This window comes from Macaca fascicularis, chromosome 1 (assembly GCF_037993035.2).
Source record: "Macaca fascicularis isolate 582-1 chromosome 1, T2T-MFA8v1.1".
NCBI classification, from domain to species: domain Eukaryota; kingdom Metazoa; phylum Chordata; class Mammalia; order Primates; family Cercopithecidae; genus Macaca; species Macaca fascicularis.
This window is the reverse complement of record NC_088375.1, coordinates 160,008,450-160,031,268: the sequence shown is the minus strand read 5'-3', so window position 1 is coordinate 160,031,268 and position 22,819 is coordinate 160,008,450. Positions and strand designations below refer to the sequence as shown.

The following is a 22,819-nucleotide window of genomic DNA, read 5'->3' as shown; positions in this document are numbered from 1 at the left end:
GAAGAAGGAGAGAACAGAGAATAAAGAAGAAAGCGAAAAACAGCAGACAGATAGGTTCTACAACCCTAAGCCTATAGCCAACTGTTTTTAGTTATGGAATACTCTATCACCACATAATTATATAGGTTGTACCTACCTGGTGTCAAAGCAAATTCATCAATTTCATGAAAAACAGTACATTCAAAAACTTTTAAAATAGGTAAAATTTTATTTGGCCAAAATGGTCTCTGCAGAAGTCAATAGAGTCTCTAATTCATATTGACATATACTCTATTCTACCTCCTCATCTCTGCAGGAAGAACCTTTAACCTTTTGGGGGTTAGGTCTGCCCTCCTCTAAGGTAGGTGACAAAGGACGCCACACAAAACAGCAGAGGAAGGAGGTCAGGGATACCCCACAGTAACAGAGCTGCCTGAAGTCCACAGCTGGGTAACATTTAATGGGTATTTTTGAAAATTTTGATAATCACACTTCAAAGACAAATGAAACAGCCGCAGCAACAAGAAAAGAAACTTGTGTTGTTGATTACCATATTTTAAAGTATTTTCCTGGTCGTCTTCCCAGACGTCGTGTCCTGGTTTTCCTTTACTTGTCATTTCCTCCACAGCAGTTATAACTTCTTTGAGCCCTGTTTTTATTTCTTGAGCTGAAAATTTGGCTGAGACAGAGGATTGGTTCTCCTTGATCTCATTTCTTTTTGGTATCACATACTCCCTCTCTTGCCTCATTTTCCCCTCATCCTTCTTCAGGTCCTCTCCTTTCTCAGTGCTCTTTTCTTTCCTAGATTTTGGCAAAGATGTTTTTTTGTCAAGGCCCATTGCAATAATGCACCTATGAAAAATATTAACAGGAAGTGTGTGTTAACTGTTATAGACAGCACAATGGAACCTCAAAGCTTTTGAAAGCACTTATCTCTTATACTAGTAAAAAAAGATATGAAAATATTTTGATTATAGTATACACTAATAAAAATAAACAATTAAAAAGCTAATTAAAAATTATTCTTTTTTGATACAAAAATCTTGTAAACAAACACAACAAATTCTTAATAATGTTATCCACAATAATAAACAAAATAAAATAAAACATCAACCAAGAACTACAGTTTCAAACTAAAATCTGTGCCTTCAAGAATATTTTTGGTCCTAAACAGTAACATGTATCATAGATACAGAAATATAGATGGGTATATAATTTTACATACATAAAAATATATTTCAAGTCTTTAAATAAGAATTATGTGATAATAGAACATGCAGATTTATAAACATAGAGAAGCTGATATAAAAATGGTCAGAAGAAGCAAGATGCCATTCAGTCTGATAACTTGTATTTTAACAACACAACAACAGTAACAAAAGACTTACAAGACTGGCTCTAAATAAATATGATTGATTTTTTAAAGTAATATATACAGTCAAATATTGTTGCATCTTTTAGGTAAGTAACTCAGGAGTTTGTACACTCATTTTCATAGAACTGTCATTATTGCTTTTAGAATGGCCTTTTGAAGTCTGTACGACAGTCTTCTGGTGATTTTTACTAGTAATAAGTTCTTATTCCTCAAAAATGGCAATAATTTATAGAGGTTATGAAGTCATTCCAAGTCAAATCTGGTGAACCATGCAGATAATCTGAATGCATTATGACATTCAAACTTTTAAATCCATTATAACAAAAGTAATGTGAATAAATTGTCTTCTAAAGCTTTTTTATATCTAAGTTGATATTAAAATAAGAATTCCAATGATAATAATATATACATTAATAAAAATGATGATTATGATAATAATAAGATTATTGAGCACTCGCTGTGCCAAGCTCTTTTCTGGGTACTCTGTATCCATTATCTTAAGGAATTCATTATCTCATAGACCAATAAATTAAGAACTATCATCACCACTTTACAAATGAGAAAACTGAGGCTTAAAAGGCTCTAGCAGTTCAAGGTCACCCAGTACGTGGGTGATGGAGCTGGATTCTAGCTCAAGACTGCTAGGCTCCATCACATCATACTGAAGCACAACCATATTGGTCTATTACAGGTGTAGGCCTCCAGTTCCTAGTTATGATATAACTAGGAGAGATGACTAGTTACACAGACAAATGTCACACTCTCTCAGCTGACACTAATACAATCTGGAGAAGTTTCTGGCAAGACCTGGATAAAATTCATGATCTGAAAAAGGTATCTGGTAGTTATCAGTCTCTTCATTTTCTTTCTCTAGAACTACTCACATGGCCCTCTCTCCATGTGACACAACTATCAGAGAACTGAATTTATAGTGGGTAGATGAAGGGGATCAGCAAGCAGTCAAGACCTGCCAGTCCCAGAAGAATAGGAATAATATATAAAATCTGAAAAATGCCTCAACCTGAACAAACCCAATGGCAATTTCTAAAACTGAAGATTTCACAAAATTTCAGCCGTCTGCAGTATAGAAATAGCAAAGGAATTGATCTTAATACATTTTTCCAACAAGCAAATATGAGAACTGAGTTATATCACTTAACTTTTCAATATGTCCCCATAAAATAAAGCTAAAAGGATTTGCACTCAAAGTAACTATCAGGCTGTAAAAAATGAGATAACGAGATTATACTTATCTCACCCATATTAAGCACGATAAATATTTCTTGACTATAATGATGATGTGCTTAGCACATTGCTTTCCTTGGAATAAAGGTGTCATGAATCTTCACAGTATATGATTACTAGCATTGCCTTCTGTTCAAGCTGTTCTTCCCTTATCAATTGCAACACCAAATCCATTGATTTGGAGCCTCTGATATGCTGTTACTTTTAGTTTATGTTGTGGCTGCGTAAAGGCTTTGATGCCTCCCTACTGCATGCACAGACTTTTTATTGCCCATCTGCTGAAGGGAATTGGACAAACAAAGTGAGCAACATCTGCTCTCCTCGTCACTGACTACCTATTTGACTTCTGAATATAATTTGAGGTGTTGATTATGATTACGAAAGCTCAAAGCCGTCTGCATTCTACATAGTTAGGCATTTCTTCCCATGTTTCATACTAGCAATTGAAAATTACTATGCCTCTTCAAACAGTTCCTATAATTGAGAGATGAGGACAGTTGTGGAACCTTACACTTTGGAAGTGACCACTGCTCAGCTTTTCTTGTTTTCTGAGGACCTTAAACAGGTAATTCCTAATCATTTTAGAAATATAATTTTCTGTCATTTTATTGTACCATGTCCTCCTTTTTCTCATCATAAATGTTTCAGGGACTGGCATTTTAAAAATAAATTAAAATTAATTTCATTTTGAATATATTGGAGGAATTAGTGTGCATTGCTTAATGTAACTAAAAGTATCATTATGGGTGTGACCAAAAAACCAAAGTTACAGAAGATAGTAAGTGCTATCAGTCTCCTTTGGGGTAGTTCTCAACTCTCCATGGAGTTCTGCAGTGTCATTGCCTCTAGAATAACCAGAAAAGTCTCAAGTGAGGAAGAGGACAAACAAGCAAGGCTCTAACACTCACTCACCTAACCTTGTCCCATTTAAACCACTGACTCAACTTTCACCTGACCTGCAACAGGGAGACAGCCAATGGCAATGTACTGTTCTATTTTGGGCATTCACAGATTTCATTGGAAAAATGGTTATGAAGTTAACAAAACAATTGAAAACCATTCTTCTGTAAGAACCATGCATTTCGGTTGAGAGTCATAGGCCTTATTCTTTAATATTGCAACCATTTTGATGTTATTATTTGAAAAGATTGAAGAAAGAATCTAGAGGGGACCAAGTGTTGAAATCATAGAAAGAATTATACAGAGGCTAGTGAGTGTGGAACGAGAGTAAACGCTGTCAGTCAGATTTTGGTACTGAACTTCCATAGAAAGTGCTCAGGGTTAATAATTTACAGCTTGGATTTATACCACAACTCCAAAAGAATGTAATATATTTGCACATAGATGATTGCAGATATTTATTAGCTTTCCTGGGAATTAAACAGAACTGTGTTAAATGACCTGCCCCCAAATAAGGAGATAGCATATCTGAGTTGGAATAGGAAGGCAGCTCATGTGGTCCCTAAGTACAGGTGGGCACTGATACTATCTTGCCCTAGGCCATTCAATCTTCCATTCTCTGGATGATTCTTTTACGCTCTTATCTCTCTGGAAACACCCAACCCCTCTTCTCTCAGCCTTATCCTCAGCTGATAAATGTATGTATTGTTTAAGAAATAGAAACAATCAGCAGAGAGCTTCCAGTTGTTCCCAGCACATCTATTAATAGCAACTTACATCTCTATCTTGTATGCCTTCTTTCTTTCTTCCTGTTACCATACAAGAATGTTTCTCCTCTTCTTAAGGCTTATACCCCTACTTGAGCCCTACATCTCATCTTCTCCAGTCTACCCAAGTATTTAGCTCCAGAAATTTCCACCTTTATGTCATACTTCACGTTTCTTCTTCTCTAAGGTATTCAATAATCCTTTGTATCAGCATATAAACATATTATAGTATCTCCCATCTTAAAAAATAAAGAGCCTTCCTTGAACCCCTACGTTCTTCCTCCTGGCTACCTCCTAATTACCATTCTTTATAGCAAAATTATTTTTAAACCTTCTCTATAGTCTCTGGCCTTAGTTCTTCTCCAACTATTTTTTAAATCCACTCCAAGAAAGCTTACACCCCAATTGCTGCACTGTAACTTGTGCCATGATCACCAGTGGCCAACACACTACCAAATCAATGTCCAATCCTGAGTCTTCATTTTACTTCACCTATCCACACATTCAACTCCATTAATCATGCCTTTATTCTTTAACCATTTTCTTTATTTCCAAGATACTACTCTCTCTAGGTTCTCTTTCTACTCACTGCCTTTCCTTCTTAGGCCGGTTCCTCTTTACCTCCCTCATCTTTTAAATAGAGTGACACTCATTACTCAGACATCTTCTCTATGTTCAATTCTTAAGCAATCTTATAAATGTCATCTGTATAAAAACTAGTCTCAGATTTGCGTCTCCAGCCTGGACCTCTCACCTCACCCCGGATTCGTATATTCAACTGCCTACTCAGCATCTCTACTTGCTTATCTTATACATGTCTCAGACTCAATGTGTCCTCAACCAACACTGCTTCATTCCACCCCAAAAACCTGCTTCTTCCACAGTCTCATCTTACATACATGTTAACTGGACTTCTTTCTAGTTATTCAAGACAAAAAAAATTGAAACATCTTTGACTCTGCTCTTTATCTCATTTCCTGCATTCAATTCATCAGTAAGCTCTACTTTTAAAATTACTTCTAACTCATTCCACCATTATCTCTTCTCTGGATTAAAGCAGTTTCTGCTATTTTCCCCACACTCCCTTGTTTATTTTTCCCACAAGAGTTACTATTAGATCATGATAAGTCATTGCTCAAAACCCACCTTAGAAGATTCTCATCCTTCTCAGATAAAAGTTAAAGTCCTTGCAATGACTCTAGGACTCTACGTGGCTTGCCCTCATGGTCTCTCTGACCTCGTCTCCAATTTCATGGTTCTATTCCTTTTGCTGTGGTCAAGCTACCTTAGACACACCAAACGTGTACCTGCTTCATGCCTTCTGTATATGCTTTTCCTCTATCTCAAAAGCTATTTCAAGAAAGCAACTTTTTTTTTTCCTGGTTTCTGCTCAAAAGACATCTCATCAGAGAGGCCCTTCCTCACCTTCCTACATAAAATAACACACTCCTCATGACTCCTGTCTCCCTTCACTCCATGTATCTCCCTTACCCTGTTTTGTGTTCATCATGCTGACCATCTCACATGTATTAATTTCTTCATTGGTATGTTATCAGCTTTTCCTCCATTAGAATAAGTTCCATGGAGACAAGTACTTTAGTTGATTCACTCTTGTGTTCTAGCTTGGCATCTAGCCAATACTTTTAGAAAATATGAAAGCCCATAAGCAAGACTCCTGATTTCAAACAGAATGTTCAATATGAAAGCTGGTAACAGTCAAAACTGACCTTTTATCATGCATTTTGTTATGCCCAAGATTGAAACTAAGGGAGATGATGAAAACTGGGTCAGACAGTAATGCAGGCAAACCTAACCTCTAATAGGCATAACTGAAAATGTCCAGTCAAGTAAGTCAGATGCTTGGCACACACTTTAAGGCTCAGCCTAAAACCAGTTACTAAGATGAATGAGGAAAAACAGACAAACAAACAAAAAATCTCTCTCCTTCCCTTCAGAAACAGTTCTTAAAGTGAGAAGAAAGAAGAGATAGAAAGTGAAATAATTTAAAATGTACTAGCTTTTATCTTCATCATATAACACCTCTGTAAGTCTGATTTCCATCTTAAAATTTCAAATTCAGCACACCATGTTACAATAAATAACCCTGAACTTAGATATTTCAGGCTCATCTATACTGAATTTTTTTAACAATTGTGAAGAGAAATGCATTCGTAAAAGCATTCAAAGAAAAATGTAGCAAAACTTGCGCTCTACCAAAGGACATTTGTTTCCATACTTGTAGCAAGGAGATGATCTCTCAACACACACAAACCCAAAGTAGCCTCGTTTGCCTCCGAGCCTGGAACCTTTTCGATGCTTGTATTCACAACAGGAGCTTAACCTGTTCACCTGCATCCCATTCAGGAAAAAGGTGAGACTGAAGGGGAAACCATGATGCCTTTTGGAAATAAACTGAAAGGTCTCTGGAATTAAAATAGAAATACATTAGTGAAAGCAGCTGACTTTGGACTAACATCTGTTAAATCATGTTTTTCTATTAGATAAATAACAATATTATGATCTAGATCGGGGTGTCCAATCTTTTGGCTTCCCTGGTCCACACTGGAAGAAGAAGAATTGTCTTGGGTCACATATAAAATACACTAACACAAACAATAGCTGATGAGCAAAACAAAACAAAACAAAACAAAATGTTCTTGCATAAATCTCATAAAGTTTTAAGAAAGTTTTCAAATTTGTGTAGGGCCACATTCAAAGCCATTCTGTGGCCCGTGGGCCATGGATTGGACAAGCTTGATCTAGATCATCTTTTAATTTGAGGACAATTTTTAATGATAAAATTGCATTTGATTACTTTTATTTGTAATAAATACTCCAAGTTTTTATAAAAACTCTTTGATTTTTAATAAAATAATAATACCTAAAGTTATATGAGCACATACTATGGCCAGGCATTATGCCTTATTATCTTGTTATTTTTCAATCACGTGAAGTGGGAATTTTTCTATCACTAGATTCTAGGTCAAGAAATTAAGGCTTAGAAGAGTTCAATAACTTACTCAAGATCTTACAGCGAGTTGGCGAGTTAGAGTTTGAATCCAAACATCTCTGTAGATTCCATGCCTCTATCTTGCTATGCCATTTATTAACAAAGCAGTTAATAAGAGAAGCCTACTGTGAACTCATTAATGCCTTTTAAAATGCTTTTATTTTTAGTTGTGACTTTAAATATTTGAATACAAACATGAATGAAGCAGTTATTTCATCTCCAAGCTATACTGAATTTTGTTTGGATTTGAGAAGACTTTGTTTTCCCCACCCACCCAAAAGTTCCACCAATAAATTTAGAACCACTGCCTACAATTAATAGTTTTTAATAATTCCAAGTCTTTATAATGCTCTTTGCAAAGCCCCCACCCTGCCCCGCTATCCCCACAGACATCCTAAACCCTAAGTCTGGGAAACTTTATTCTCTACAGAGTGACTCAAAATCCTGTGCCTCACAAATATTTCTTATGTCACTTCCTAAAAAAGAAAAAGAAAAAAGAGCCTCTCTGGACCCTTCCACATCTGCCAATAATAAAGTCGACAATTTTCACCTGTCTACTATGTACACATTTTCTATTTTTGCACTTACTACAATGGATTAAGATGTAGCTATACCAGTGGTTTTCAAATGTTAATGGTGTATCAGCATCACCTAGAGGGCTTATTGAAATACAGATTGCTGGGCTTTATCTCTGTTTCTGATACATCAGGTCTGTGGTAAGAACCAAGAATTTGCATTTCTAACAAGTTTCCAGGTGATGCTGATGCTATTGGTCTAGGGACTGGCTTCTAAGAACCCTCCCTAATCTAGATGTTTGCTGCTTTACATGTTTGTGAAATCCATAAGAGCTGAAATTGATGCATCTTTTTTCTCCAAGTCCCAGGACAATGGCTTAGAAGGCTCCCCCAAAATAATGAGTGAATTATTATTTTAATCTATTTTTAAGTTATTTAGAACCACTGTGTATACCACATTGTTCCCTTAAAAAAAAAAAAAAAACTAAAAAAACTTTACATTAGATGCAACTCATTCTAAAGAACAGACATATTAAAAAGGTAATTCAGTCATTTATACCTTAGTATTTCTGATGTAAAATTAAACAAATTTGGAAAGAGAAAGTTGACAAAGTTTAGAGTCTGGGAAAACTAGGATACAATATCTTTAAAAATCCTTCTGTCTTAATGATGAATGGATTCCTCAGGTGTTGAAAGCGAGTTTGATTGTTTTTGTTATAGAAGCTTGATTCTACACTCATGTAATATAAAGCATTCTGCTGCAGTGTCATACCCCACAACGTCCTGCGTTCCCAGTTCAGGAAGAGAGGGCAGTTAAGGAAATGTTGAGAATGGGCTCAGGAAATCAGGCCCTAAAAGTGACTGCCCTTCCATCTGATGCTCATGTAGCTGGAGAGCATACCCAGATACTACTCCATTTTGTTTTTTCATTGTTTTTCAGACTTCTAGAACAAGAATTGACACCCTTTGCCTTTACTCCTTTGTTACTTATTTTTGTATTTTAAATACAGTGACACCTCCCCATCCTGACTTGATGATTTCTTCATGGAGCAGTGGAAAGAATATAGTCTAGAAATTAGAAGGTTTTGGTCCATGGCACAGGTTAGCGTATCTTGGTGAGTCATTTAACTTTGTTGCCTTTCAGAATTCTCACCCATAAAATAGAGATGGGGGTGAGTAGAATGCACTCGTCTATCCACCACACAATCTTAAAGATTTTAGAATGCAAAATATTAGAAAGCATTATATATGATTATAATTACAATATTTGTACAGTTAATTATTTATTGTTCACTGACAGTTGGTAGCACTGTTTTAGGTACTAAAGAGAAATGAAAATAGAGAAAAATATCAAATGTGGTCTCCTCACTGAAAAAGATATCAATAAACAATTAAATCTGGATTGCAGTCACCAAATCCTCTCTTCTTTAAAATTTTATCTCTGGAAATGAACCAAAGGCTTAAAACAAAGTGAGAAGCATGCATTTATGAAAAATTACTGAACTTTAGGTAATGGGAATCCATGCATTTTTTCCTGGGCTACTCTCATCCCCAACATCTAACTACTACCTTATCACAGCAGTTCTAGTAGGGTAGGCCAGGCCACAAATAACCAGCCACTTCACTGTCAGTGGGGGCTGACTTGATTGGAGAGCAAGAAAAGCCCTTGGCCCATGGCATGACCAGGAATAAGCAGGAATCTCAGAGGCAAGCTAACAGGGAAGGTCAGAGGTCTCATGGGCCTGTGACTGTAGTTTTGGGGTTTTTTGTTTGTTTCTTTGATTTGTTGGTTGGTTTGGTTTGGTTTTTGTTTTTTTGAGAAGAATTCTTGTTCTGTTGCCCAGGCTGGAGTGCAGTGACACAATCTCAGCTCACTGCAACCTCTGCCTCCTGGGTTCAAGCTATTCTCGTGCCTCAGCCTCCTGAGTAGCTGGGATTACAGGCGCACACCACCACGCCCAGCTATATATATATATATATTTGTATTTTTTAGTAGAGACAGGGTTTCGCCATGCTGGCCAGACTGGTCTCAAATGTCTAATCTTAGGTGGTCTGCCCACCTTGGCCTCCCAAAGTGCTGGGGTTACAGGCATGAGCCACTTAAACCCAGCCACGACTATAGTTCTACTAAGGGCAAGCAACAGGCCAGTGGACAAGTCAAAATTTAAAAGGAAGACAGAAGCAATACGGCAGTCACAGAAGCATTTGATAAGCTCCCTGTATATCCCTGGCTAACTGGAAGTGGCATGGATCAGAGAGGGCTCAACCTTTTCATACATCTCTAGTCTACCAGTAGCTTTCCCTTAGGCATAGAAGAAACACAAGAGAATCTGGTGGAAAATAAAAGTTGGAACAGACTTGAAAATTGCCCAAAGTTTAGATGTACCCCTGAACCCACTATAGTCAGCTGAATTGTGTGCTCCAAAAATTCATGACTACCCAGAACCTCAGAATGTGATCTTGTTTGGACATAGGGTCTTTAAAGATATAATTAGTGAAGGATCTAGATGAGATCATCCTGGATTTAACTTTGGCCCTTAATTCAATGATTGATGTCCTTATAAAAAGAGGTGAGGACACACACAGACATACAAGAATACCGTATGAACACAGAGGCAGAGATTGAAGTGATGGAACCACAGGGTGAGGAAAGCCAGTTGACAGAGTTAAGAAGAATGCTTCCTTGGGGTTTTTCAAGGAGTGTATCCTTGCCAACACCTTCATTTTGGACTTTTGGCCTCGAAAACTATGAGAGAATGAATTCTTGATGTTTTCAGATATACTTTTGGAGACGTTAGCCCTGAGCTATAAAACACTGAGACTACCCCAAGAGTCCAGACTAAAAAATAGCAATATAATATTTTTTAATCTGAGCAAAACATGGCTGGCTCTGCACCAGAATGACAAAGGCAAAATTTCACAGATTTAATTTTGGTAACTTACTAAAAAAAAAAAAAAAAAAAAAAAAAAAAACCAAAAAAATAAAAATAAAAACAAAAATTAAACAAAAAAAGAAAAAAAAACAGAAACAACAATAACCTCTGAGGGGAAAAGTCAGAATCCAGAATTCACAGCAGCTTTTATATACTGCCTAAAATGTTAGACCTAAAACCATAAAAACCCTAGAAGAAAACCTAGGCAATACCATTCAGGACATAGGTATGGGCAAGGACTTCATAACTAAAACACCAAAAGCAATGGCAACAAAAGCCAGAATTGACAAATGGGATCTAATTAAACGAAAGAGCTTCTGCACAGCAAAAGAAACTGCCATCAGAGTGAACAGGCAACCTACAGAATGGGAGAAAATTTTTGCAATCTACCCATCTGACAAAGGGCTAACATCCAGAACCTACAAAGAACTTAAACAAATTTATAAGAAAAAATCCACCCCATCAAAAAGTGGGCAAAGAATAGGAACAGACACTTCTCAAAAGAAGACATCTATGCAGCCAACAGACACATGAAATCATGCTCATCATCACTGGCCATCAGAGAAATGCAAATCAAAACCACAATGAGATACCATCTCACACCAGTTAGAATGGCAATCACTAAAAATTCAGGAAACAACAGGTGCTGGAGAGGATGTGGAGAAATAGGAACACTTTTACACCGTTGGTGGGACTGTAAACTAGTTCAACCATTGTGGAAAACAGTGTGGCAATTCCTCAAGGATCTAGAACTAGAAATACCATTTGACCCAGCCATCCCATTACTGGGGATATATCCAAAGGATTATAAATCATGCTACTATAAAGACACATGCACACGTATGTTTATTGCAGCACTATTCACAATAGCAAAGACTTGGAATCAACCCAAATGTCCATCAGTGACAGACTGGATTAAGAAAATGTGGCATATATACACCATGGAATACTATGCAGCCATAAAAAACGATGAGTTTGTGTCCTTTGTAGGGACCTGGAGGCAACTGGAAACCATCATTCTCAGCAAACTATTGCAAGAACAGAAAACCAAACACCGCATGTTCTCACTCATAGGTGGGAACTGAACAATGAGATCACTTGGACACAGAAAGGGGAACATCACACACCGGGGCCTATTGTGGGGAGCGGGGAGGAAGGAGGAATAGCATTAGGAGATATACCTAATGTAAATGATGAGTTAATGGGTGCAGCACACCAGCATGGCACATGTATACATATGTAACAAACCTGCACGTTGTGCACATGTACCCTAGAACTTAAAGTATAATAAAAAATTAAGAAAATAAATAAATAAAATAAAAATAATACAAAGATTAAAAAATATATATATCACCTAAATATGGAGTTTTTAACAAGCAATCCAAAGACATGTTTTTGAAAATGGGAAAATGTGACCTATACTTAGAAATAAAAGCAATCAAAACCACAGCCAGGAATCTAATCAAGACCAACATGTATCTACACAAAAACTTGTGTGTTTATGTTCATAGTCCCAAACTAGTATCAGTACAAATGTCCTCTAATTGGGGAATAAATTTTTAAAAATATGGTATATCCATGTAATGGAATATACTTAGCAATACAAAGAGAGAGCCACTACTGATACTATAAATATGCATGACTCTCAAAAGCATTATGCTAAGTGAGAGCAAAAAGACAAAATACTACCCATGGTATGATTGTGTTTATAGGAAATGTCCAGAAAAGAAAATCTGTGCAGTCAGAAAGCAGATCAGTGTCTTCCTGGGGCTGGCTCTGAGACAGGGACCAACTGTCAAAGAGAACAAGGGAACGTCCTGAAGTGCTGGAGATGTCCCACACCTGGTTTGTGATAATGGCTGCACAACTGTGTATAATTCCAAAAAGAAATTGAATTATACACTTATAATGAATACCTTTTATGGTATTTAATTTACACCTCAATAAAGCTATTCTTTAAAACTGAAAGAAAAAGTCAATGAATAGAAGAAAAATGAGAAACAGAGGTGAGTGTGGTGGCCAAAGCCTGTAATCCCAATGCTTTGTGAGGTCAAGGCAGGGGCATTGCTGGAGTCCTGGAGTTTGAGACCAGACTGGGCAACATAGCAAGACCCTATCTCTATTAAAAAATTTTTAAAATTAGCTGGGCATGGCTGATATAGGAAGATCACTTTACCCCAGGAGTTCAAGGCTATAGTGAGCTATGATTGCGCCACTGCACTCTAGTCTGGGTGAGAGAGAGAGAGAGACTGTCTCTCAAAAAAGAAAAAATTAAAAACAGTTAATGTAAGTCAAAGCACAATGAACTGCTTCAGTTTTGAGTGTTGACTGAAAGCTATTGGGATAAAACAGAGAAGTCAGTGAGAAAGCTGCATAGCCTTAATCTGAGTCCTAAAAGATGGGTAAGATTTGAATTTGAAAAGGAGAAAAGAGAAAGTATTATAGACAAAGGAAATAGCACAAGCAAAGGCAAAATAAAAGTGTGGATGGGATAGTGAAGCAGCTGTATTTGCCAGAGCATAATGAGGAATGCACAGATAGATGCAACAGGATCCGTTTATGGAAATACAAGAAAATGGGGCAGAAAAGGAAGGGATTCTAAGAAAGACAGAAAAAAAAAAATGTTAGTTTTTTTCGCACTTCAAATGAACCCAAGAAGCCATGGTTTGTGTTGTCTGAAAAGATAAACATGGCAAATAAAGATGCCTGTGAAGAAACTGTACTCTACAAGTAGCAGAAAATACTCAGTAACTTCATAGGTGTATATAATAAACAATCAGCTTGTGGATTGAAGTCTGAAATCAAATCTCAAGACATCATGAATTACTTGGGAATAAAGGATGCACTTGCCACATTTCTAAATAATTGATTTTATTGATACTTCAAATAAAAAGGCAAGATGAATTAACAAAAGTCAAATTTTAATGAGTTTACTGTTCCAAGCACAATGTTAAATGCTCCCTCTCCAACTTTTGTTAACGGAAATCTTTTAAAACCCTATTCACATTTTACCGAATCATGCACAGCTTTGATTTGTAGAAAGGGCAGATTCTTTTCAGTCCAGCTAAATTGCTAAGATTGCTGAACCACAAGTCAACTCTGAGCCACCCAACTTTTCAATTTTGAACAATTACTTTCCTGGCAATCAAGGGCAAGCTGAGACAAAATTATTGCATGGACAAGATTCAATTATTTAAGTCCCCATTCCATCCTATTATTCAAGACTGTCCAATGCCATAACAAAACGTCCCAGCATCAATATGTATGCAAAATAACACTAAGCCAAGTAACACCCTTTCTCCCATAACCTTTGGTTTTTCACTCTCATCACAGAGTGTACATCATCTACCAGAGAATCATTTAGCTAAGCCGCATTCTTTTTTAATTTGTATCTACCACATTTTCCAGCAAATAGATGTTATATATGCATTTTGTTGAATAAAGTATGATGTAAAGTCCAGGACAGTTTTTCATCATGTTAATTCCGACTTTACAGCTAATTTCAGCATTCTCCTAAATTAACAGCTGAAAGTTATACTTTAAAAAAAAAAGTGTATGTATCTATGCTACTATCATTAGGGATTTCATACCACTCATATCATGAAAATGTAGGAAACTCCATGCTACTCAGAATAGCTCACTGGGGCTGCCTGGAACTGATCAAGGGCCTTGCACCTAGCCAGGGGCTCGGGATTTTCTCTCAACTCTGGTCAGAGTGTTACCTTGGGGAGCCACTCCACCTCTGGAATCATCTCATTTTCCTCATCTACAAAATGAAAGGAATGAACTCGGGAATGCTACAGCAAAATAAACAAGGTAAATTGCAAATATATAAAATTAAAATGGAAAAAAAAAACTGTTTCTAACATCATTGAGCATCATATTATGTTTCACTTGAAGTTAAAACTACCATTTAAGTGTTTACCATTTTTGTGATGGAAAGTTTTCCATATGTAATTCCTCAATATGAATTTATAGTCTCTCTTTAAGGACATGAATTTTATGTTAAGTGATAGTCACTGTCTTCAATTAATGAGGGAAATCAGAAAGACTAAAAGTAAAAATTCCTTGTTTGCCCCCAATTTTCCCCTTAACTCCTACCAAGATTATCCAAATATAAATATTTCTTTTAATTGGTAAAAATGCTATTACTTTTTGGACCCAGTTTCTTAAGCAAAGAAGTAACAATATAACCCTGTAAACACTATTTCTTTTCACTGCTGCTCCCTTGAACTAAATATTGAAGAAAAACCATTACAGTATAATTTGTGAAAACCTATGTTGCATATAAAAATTATCCTATGCTGACAAATGTGGATTTATGATCAAATGAAAGCAAAAATGTACTGAAAAGCTATTTAGCCAAATTCTCCACCAAGTTATTTAGGTGTGACTCACCCTGCAGTTTATTGGATTTGTGATTTTATCTCAACATACTTCTAAAGAACAAATTGCCAATCTGGTATTTTTCTCTTAGAATAATGTATGGTATAATTCACTATGGCAAGCCAAATAGTTAACTTGTAATTTGGGGGACAGCTTATTCGTGCAACATTTTAATGATCATATATCTCCATCCCAAAATTAATCTGTTACCAGGTTAAATCACTCCAAATCCTTTCTTCCACAATCTGCGAGAGTAATTGCTGCTTCAGTTTCAATCATAGAGCAGTAAATCTAGATTTACTTTTAGGCAGCTGGTTTATAAGTCCCTGGATATGCATAATTTCATAAAGTGATTGAAGTCATTTTGATATTATATCAACAGCAGCTTATCTATAGCACCAACTCCAAGCAATTAAAAAACATTCACATTTTATGTGTACCTTTTTCAAGTAGTTTGCCTTTGTAGACACAAAGGTTTTCCCCACCACAGTGCTGTTGATAAACTTTAATTTCATCCCGGAAGTCAGGATTATCAGAAGATAGGTGCACATTTTTCCCCAAATAGATCATTGTAATAGCTGCATTACTATGCAAGGATGTTTTATGAATCCTTCTTGAATCCTGAAATAAACAAAAAAATGAGGCTTATTAACAAATTACTTTCTAATCAGAGTTCTTACCTGACATTGTAATATGAAGAATAAAGAAGGTTATTTTTAAGTACCTACCAACAAAATCTAAATAAAGTGTCAATTTACAAATGCACAAAAAGTCAAACCCATTGCAAAATAAATCCTCCTAAATAACTATAACATATATGTTTTGGCTTTGTATTTTTAATGTAAATACTGGGGATTTGGATAGAGTTTGTCATTTTTTACTTTAAGTGCAAGTATGTGGGGAGGTGTGTGGGGCTGTGTTTGTTATATATAGTAAAAATTTCAAAGACACCAAGAAGAAACTTTTGGTTCTTTTAGCTGGTTCTCCAATAAAAATCCAAACAAATGAACTAAATAAATATTAGTAACATTATTTTGTTCCAATTTGTACTGACTTAGAGATTTAGCAATAGTTTTTGTAATTGGCTGCTTTATCTTTACAGCTGAGCACTGACAACATATCCTTCCCTGGGCTTAGTCCATCTGAGAGGGAGAGGCACATGTGTGATTTCGTCTACGGTCATTCAGAAGATCAGAGGGCATCAATCATTTGTGCTTGGGACTATCCAGTTTCACAGGGGCATTCAGTTGATTGAAAACCCAATATCAATATTGTTTATAGTATCAAAACAATCTACCCAACAAAGTCTCTAAAATTACTACATAAACTTATTTGATATCCTGTGGCATTGCCCAATTTAAATTATTTATAAAATATGTAGCAAATGTGTATGCCAGAAAATCAATGTCCTAGGCATTGACTCCTAATTAATTGTTTGAAATATTTTCATAATAGTGAATGGGCACATTGTTTGCCTAACCTCTATGAGGAAGAGGAAGAAGGAGAGGCAGAAAAAAGGAAAGGAGGAAGAGGCAGAGAAATAAGAAAGGCTGAGAGGGTTGAAAGACTTTAAGGGGGCCTAGTAAGAAAATCGTAGCCCTCTAGAATTGTACACAGGACAGCCTTTCCTTCTCATCTACTTCACTTTTCTAAAAATCAGTTTTAAGCTAGACAAAAAATGTGCAGAGACCAACTTTAAGTGGATCCAAGGCAGTAATTTGAGTTGATTCCATCAAATTATAGATGCATGAGAACCATAAATTTTCTAAAGAATAACAAAGTTGCAACAAACATTTTTGAAGGAGCTACTAAAATATTTCTATCCCTAAACTCATCCTCTTCCACTTTAGATATTTTTTTTTCCATTTCATTCTATTTCTCTGAAGCAAAAACCAGAGGAAAGAAATCTGATGGAATGAAATTCTGCTAGCAACGGTCTGAAAGTATAAATGAGGGAGAAAGTCCAAGATTTAAAAATTCAAGCAAATTTTCTTGCCTGTTGGAAGGAAGAGCTCTCAAATAAAGAGATAATCAACAGACATATTACAGGGGCATCAAGAGCCATGAAAGTAAATCAGCAAACTGGATAATTTCTTGCAGATTAGAAACATCTCCCTGAATCACAGTTGAAGCAAAGGGATGATGGCAGGTCTGGCTCCTACTTGGACAATCATAATCCCATGTTTCCTCTTGCCTGGGCAACTGTGGAGCTGTGACAAACCTGGGTGCAGCCCACTGGACAATCAGCAGACCTCAGGCAAATCCAGCTCCAAGCTGCTCCTAGCACCTTAATGAAGTGACTGATTAAATAAAAGCATCCCCCTTTTGTTAAGTAATACTTTCTGAAGCAGCATGGATTTAGAGGTAGCCCTGTGAGTTTGTAGGAGGTAAGCACTATATAAATACAAGGTAATAGTGGGATTAGAGTCAGGGAAAGACCTGTGTCCTATGTATGAAATGAGAAACTGGAAGGAAAAACTTTTAAAGAGAAAAATACAGGAAAAGGCAGACCCTTATCCTTTTCATTTCCTCTTATTCATATTTCTTTCCACTAAAGCTTATTTCTGATGGTAACATCTCTTTTCTCTTGGGTCTCATTATTTCATTCTCTTTTTTAAAAAATCCCCTAATTACTGCCACCAAGTAAATTTTTCTGAGTTCTAACAGAAGGCCCAAGTGACAGCTTGTGATTCAATATATGCACTAGGAAACAAACAGTAGTTTCTTTCAATTGACTGAATTGCCTCTATACTTACCATCTTGCAAAGATGTAATGACCAGAGACAGATGAAACTTTAAAAGGTTTCTTGGCCCTTTCTGCTATCCTCAAGTAAGTATCAAAACCTTTCACAAAAATTCAGTTTCGTTTGAAGAACAGGAGCAAGGCCTCATGCCCCTGCATAACTAAAGCTCATCTTTCTGACTTCCTTCACCAGTTGCTTATGACTTTCCTTCTCATTTCTTTTCAGATTTCTCAGGCAAGTACAACTGAGCTGATAAATAAACAGCAAGTCCATTGAGTGGTTAACCCACTAGCCATTATATATATTTGCAACACTTAGCATTCAATTGATATACTAAGTTTTCACTGAAATCTCTTTTATCCTCACCCACGCAAACAGTACAGGGGTCAAACGGCCTGTTCTTGTTCATAGTGTTGGGCAGTAACTCCTCTCCATCTGCTTCACAAAGCCGTGGTGAATTCTGGACACCAAGTAGGGTGACCATGAAATTTATCATCCAAACTTAGACACACAGTGAAAGAAGTGTTATTAATAATTAGGAAATGGGGAGAAAAGGGCAGAATTTTGAACTCTTCCAGGAAAACTGAGAAGTATGGTCACCCTACGAATTAGTCTCCCCACTTCTAGTCTGATATCCCTCAAAATCTCCCTCCTGTTGGAAATCAGAAGGATCTATTGTTATTAAATAGATCATGTGACTCTCCTTCTTAAAGCCCTCCAGTGATTCCCATTATCCATGGGATAAGTTCCAACATTCCCCAGACAACATAAAATGTGTTATATTTTCTAACACCTACTATCTCCCAGTGATTGCAATTTCTCATGCTACATTTAAATGTCTGGCAACTGAACAGATTGTAGTGGCCCAAAGACTATCAACTACTTTTAATCTCCAGGCCTCTATAATTGTATGAGTCACATGATATTGGAACTATTTCCTTGTATTATCTCTCTCTCAGTAGATAAGGATGACATCCTACTGATTTCATGCCCCCAGTAACTTGCCAGTGCTGACGCTTAGTAAGGAACGAATTAACGTTGATCCAGCTGGACAGAGACATGGAACAATTAGGCATTCCATATTCTGTCCTTTCCATATTCTGATAAAGCTACAGTAGGTGGGTTCCACCCTAAATAGGAAGCTTGGTACATTTATAGGAACTCAATAGTTACCAGAACAAGAAAACTGACTCACAGTGTCTTGTTAAACCAAACACCAACTTTGGTGACTATTCCTTGATAAAGATTGATACAAAACCAGCCTGGACATAAAGAGTAGCAATCCCCATGTTGATGCTGGTGGCCCTAGACAGAGAAAATCTGACACAAGCCAGGGGAAGAGTGTTCATATCCCAAAGACTTAGGGAGCAGCTGGTTGTATGAAAACCTCACAGCACTGCATTACATATGTTCTTCTCTTTCTCTTCTCTTTCTCGCTGGTTTTGCCTCCCACTTTGCTTTTAGTGTGGTTTCTCTTTTCACTTTCTTCTGGGCCATTTTTCTTACTACTGTGTAAACCTTACCTCATGCTTATTCCTAACATGCCCAGAAACACCTCAATCCTTACAGAGGCATCAGAGCTCTAGATTTTTCAGGATCTACCTCACCTATTCCTTCCCACAGATATCATAATAAGGGTTCCTGCTCACATTTCCTTCCCCACTCCCTCTGTTTCCTGATCTACTCTGGTGCTTCCTTGTGTGGCTCTGCATGGTGTAGTGTAAGGGTTATTATTAATATTATTGAAGATGGGGTCTCGCTATGTTGCCTGGGCTGGAGTGCAGTGGTGCAATCATAGTGGTGCAGTCACTACAGTATTAAACTCCTGGGCCCAAGCCAACCTCCTGCCTTAGCCTCCTGAGTAGCTAAGATTACAGGTGTTAGAGATGGGGTCTTGTTATGTTGGCCAGTCTGGTATCAAACTTCTGACCTCAAGCAATCCTCTTGCCTCAGCCTTTCAAGTCACTAGGGTTACAGATGTGAGCCACTGCACCTAGCCTTGTGATGGTTAATTTTACCTATTAATTTAGCTGGATTCCAATGCCCAGATTGGCAAACATTATTCCGGATGGATCCCTGGCCAATGCACGTGGTGTGTCCCCTCCTCTTGGGACATGTGAGTAACAATCTATTTTTTTGATGGCAATTGTCTCTTAATCTGTAAGTCTCACCAAACCTGAATAATTTTTAAAAACCCACATTTTAAAATAGCCATACAGAACGATATACCTACTTTCATTAAGAAAGGGTCAACTAGTGAAGGTTTCAAGCAGCAGAGGAGCATGTTGAGAGTTTTTCCATAAAGTTTAATTTAGCACCATTATGTAGAATCTAATAAAAACGAGGTGAATTTTGCTCATTCTTTTTTTCCCTTCCTGCCTTTCAATCTCAGTTCCCTGGTTCTATCTGTTAACTTCCTACTGATCATTCAAAGCCCATTTCAAATGCCACCTTCTCTGTGAGGCATTCTCTAATCTCCTCAGTCAGAACTAATATTTCTTTCCTCTGTGTTTCTACTGTGTTTTATTTATATCATAATTATAGTACTCAACACAATATATCATGGTTTATATATCTGTCTCTCTTGCTAGACTGCAATCTTTATGAGAGAAAGAGTTTAGTCTTACTCATCTTGGTAACCTCAGGACCTAGTATATCACTTGCCTAGTATATCAATAAAAACTGGACTGAGCTATGTTCTCATTTAGAGGCAGGACAAGTATATAGATGACTGCAATAGTTCCATAGTTCCATTAAGAGATTAGTTAGCAAGCCCCTGAACTAGAGATGTAGCAGTAAGTATGAAAAAGGATTGTCAGAGACATGAGCCACTGTTCAGGTGGCATCTAGAGTTGTGCCATCCAGGACAGCAGTCATTTCCCCCATTTGGATGCTGGGCATTTGAAAGGTAGCTCATTTGCTGTAAGTATAAAATATTCATTGAATATCAAACACATAGTATAAGAAAACATACCATACTTAATTAAAATTTTTCATATTGATTACACGTGGAAATGATATTTTAGATATACTTGATTAAATAAAATAATTAAAATCTTAAAATTTATTTCTTGTTTCTCTTTATCTTTTTAAATTGACTATTAGAAAATTTTAGAATTGCATACGTGGCTTGCCTTCTATTTCTATTGGACATCTCTGATCTAGAGAACTTAGCAACTAGCTGGATGTGCAATGCACAAGGAAGAAGAAATTACAGATTTTGAGGCCAAATTACAGGACAAAAGTTTGTGCTTTAAGAGAAATAAGGCGACTGAATGGAGAAACTGACTTAAGTTGTAACCATGTTGAATTTGAGGAGCAGTAGGACCTATCAATTGGGCATCTGTAATTGCACAGGGCTCATTTGGAACCTAGGAGGTAGATAGGGGGCTTTCATGGAAAAGTCCCAAACTAGTATCATAACCTTTTTGCCCTCTCTTTCAAAAAATGTACAAAAAATAAAAGCAAACTTTGTTATTGGTTTTTAAAATAGATAAACATAACCATTAAGTAGGCTCTTATTTGGAAGCCTGTACTTTCACTTTTATAAAAGTGAGCTATATATGAAGCTATATATGAAAGCTATATATGAAACTATCCACATTTTAGCAGGCTTCTGTGTAGAGTAGGTGACTGGTAAGGTTAGACTACCTCGATCTGAATGGGAACACAAAAGTCTGGAGGTAGTGACATAAACCTTAGTGCAAAATGTAACTAGTCTCATGGATTCTGTAAATGTAGTACAAAGCTCTGAAGGTGCTAGAACAAAACAGGACAAAGCAACAGAGTCCAGAGACAACTTGCTGGACTGTGAGTCTTAACACACCTTGTCATTTGGCTCTACTGATCATCCCCAGAGACATGAATTACAGAAGCCAGAAACCATGTTGTTCTACACATTCATAGAGAAGCAGGTGGTGGCTACCAGCAAGCCACATTTCATCGCTTTTTACTCTTTCTTTCCTTTTTTTAAGAGCCTTTAAAAGATTCTTTGGTGGATGGTAGCCATAAAATGAAAGATGAATTTATGTGTAAATTAGTCACAACAGCCATCTCCCCCTTAAATGAATCTTTTCTATATCTAAATAAACTAAACTCAAGTATTAATGTAAAAGTGTGTGACTCTCCCCAGTGAGTCAATTTTACTCTATGCCTAAGAATCAGGGCTAGAGTCAACTCCAACAGACATCTAGCATGAAATCATCTGTGAAGATGACTACATCTTGAATAGAAAAACAAGTGTAAAGGCTGAAGCCTATAGGGATGGGTAGATTTATGGGTGAAGATGAAAAGGAATCACAAAGGAGTAGGACAAGACGTAAAAGGAGACAGCGAGGAAGCATGAAAACAAAATGCCGTGGAAGGCAAGAGAGGAGAGGTTTTAGGAAGAGGCAATTAATAGCATAAAATTCTACAAAGAAATGTCATGGTAAATTAAAAAAAAAAAAAAACTAAGATGGTAGAAATAAGGCTAAATATATCACTAAAGAAAATAAATATACTTGGACTAAACTCATGTATTAATAGAACAGAGATTCTCAGATTGAATCAAACACAATCCACCCCTATGCTACATAAACGTATTTAAAGCCTAAAGTTTAAAACTAAAGACACCAAAAGACTAAGAGTGAAAGGAATATATACACACATATGCATATACACACACATACATATGTGCATATACACAGTTGACCCTTGAATAACACAGATTTGAACCATGTGGGTCCACATATATGCAGATTTTTTTCAATAAACATATTGGAAAATTATTTGGAGATTTACAACAATTTGAAAGACTTGAAGACAAACTGTATAGCAAGAAATATTTTGAAAAATAAGACAAAGGTATGTTACGAATGCATAAAATATATGTAGATGCTAGTCTGTTTTATCATTTACTACCATAAAATACACACAAATCTATTATAAAAAGTTAAGATTTATCAAAACTTACACATACACTTA

The 22,819-nt window shown here is 36.6% G+C and overlaps 1 protein-coding gene and 1 long non-coding RNA gene across 8 annotated transcripts in view; one reads left to right on the top strand and one right to left on the bottom strand.

Moving 5' to 3' along the window:
• LOC135964915 (uncharacterized) overlaps window positions 1–20,921 on the top strand; it is a 55,425-nt gene extending 34,504 nt beyond the window's left edge. For both annotated transcript variants that reach the window (XR_010577653.1, XR_010577652.1), the window contains exons 2-3: window positions 8,802–8,892; window positions 16,213–20,921. This is a non-coding gene — a long non-coding RNA (uncharacterized lncRNA). The remainder of the gene's footprint in view (window positions 1–8,801; window positions 8,893–16,212) is intronic.
• ERICH3 (glutamate rich 3) overlaps window positions 1–22,819 on the bottom strand; it is a 110,800-nt gene that overhangs the window by 43,887 nt on the left and 44,094 nt on the right. For all 6 annotated transcript variants that reach the window (XM_005543006.5, XM_005543007.5, XM_045368744.3 and 3 more), the window contains exons 8-10: window positions 15,551–15,731; window positions 6,503–6,689; window positions 530–831 (exon numbers count right to left, since the gene is read on the bottom strand). In XM_005543006.5, the coding sequence (XP_005543063.3) occupies window positions 530–831; window positions 6,503–6,689; window positions 15,551–15,731 (670 nt within the window). The remainder of the gene's footprint in view (window positions 1–529; window positions 832–6,502; window positions 6,690–15,550; window positions 15,732–22,819) is intronic.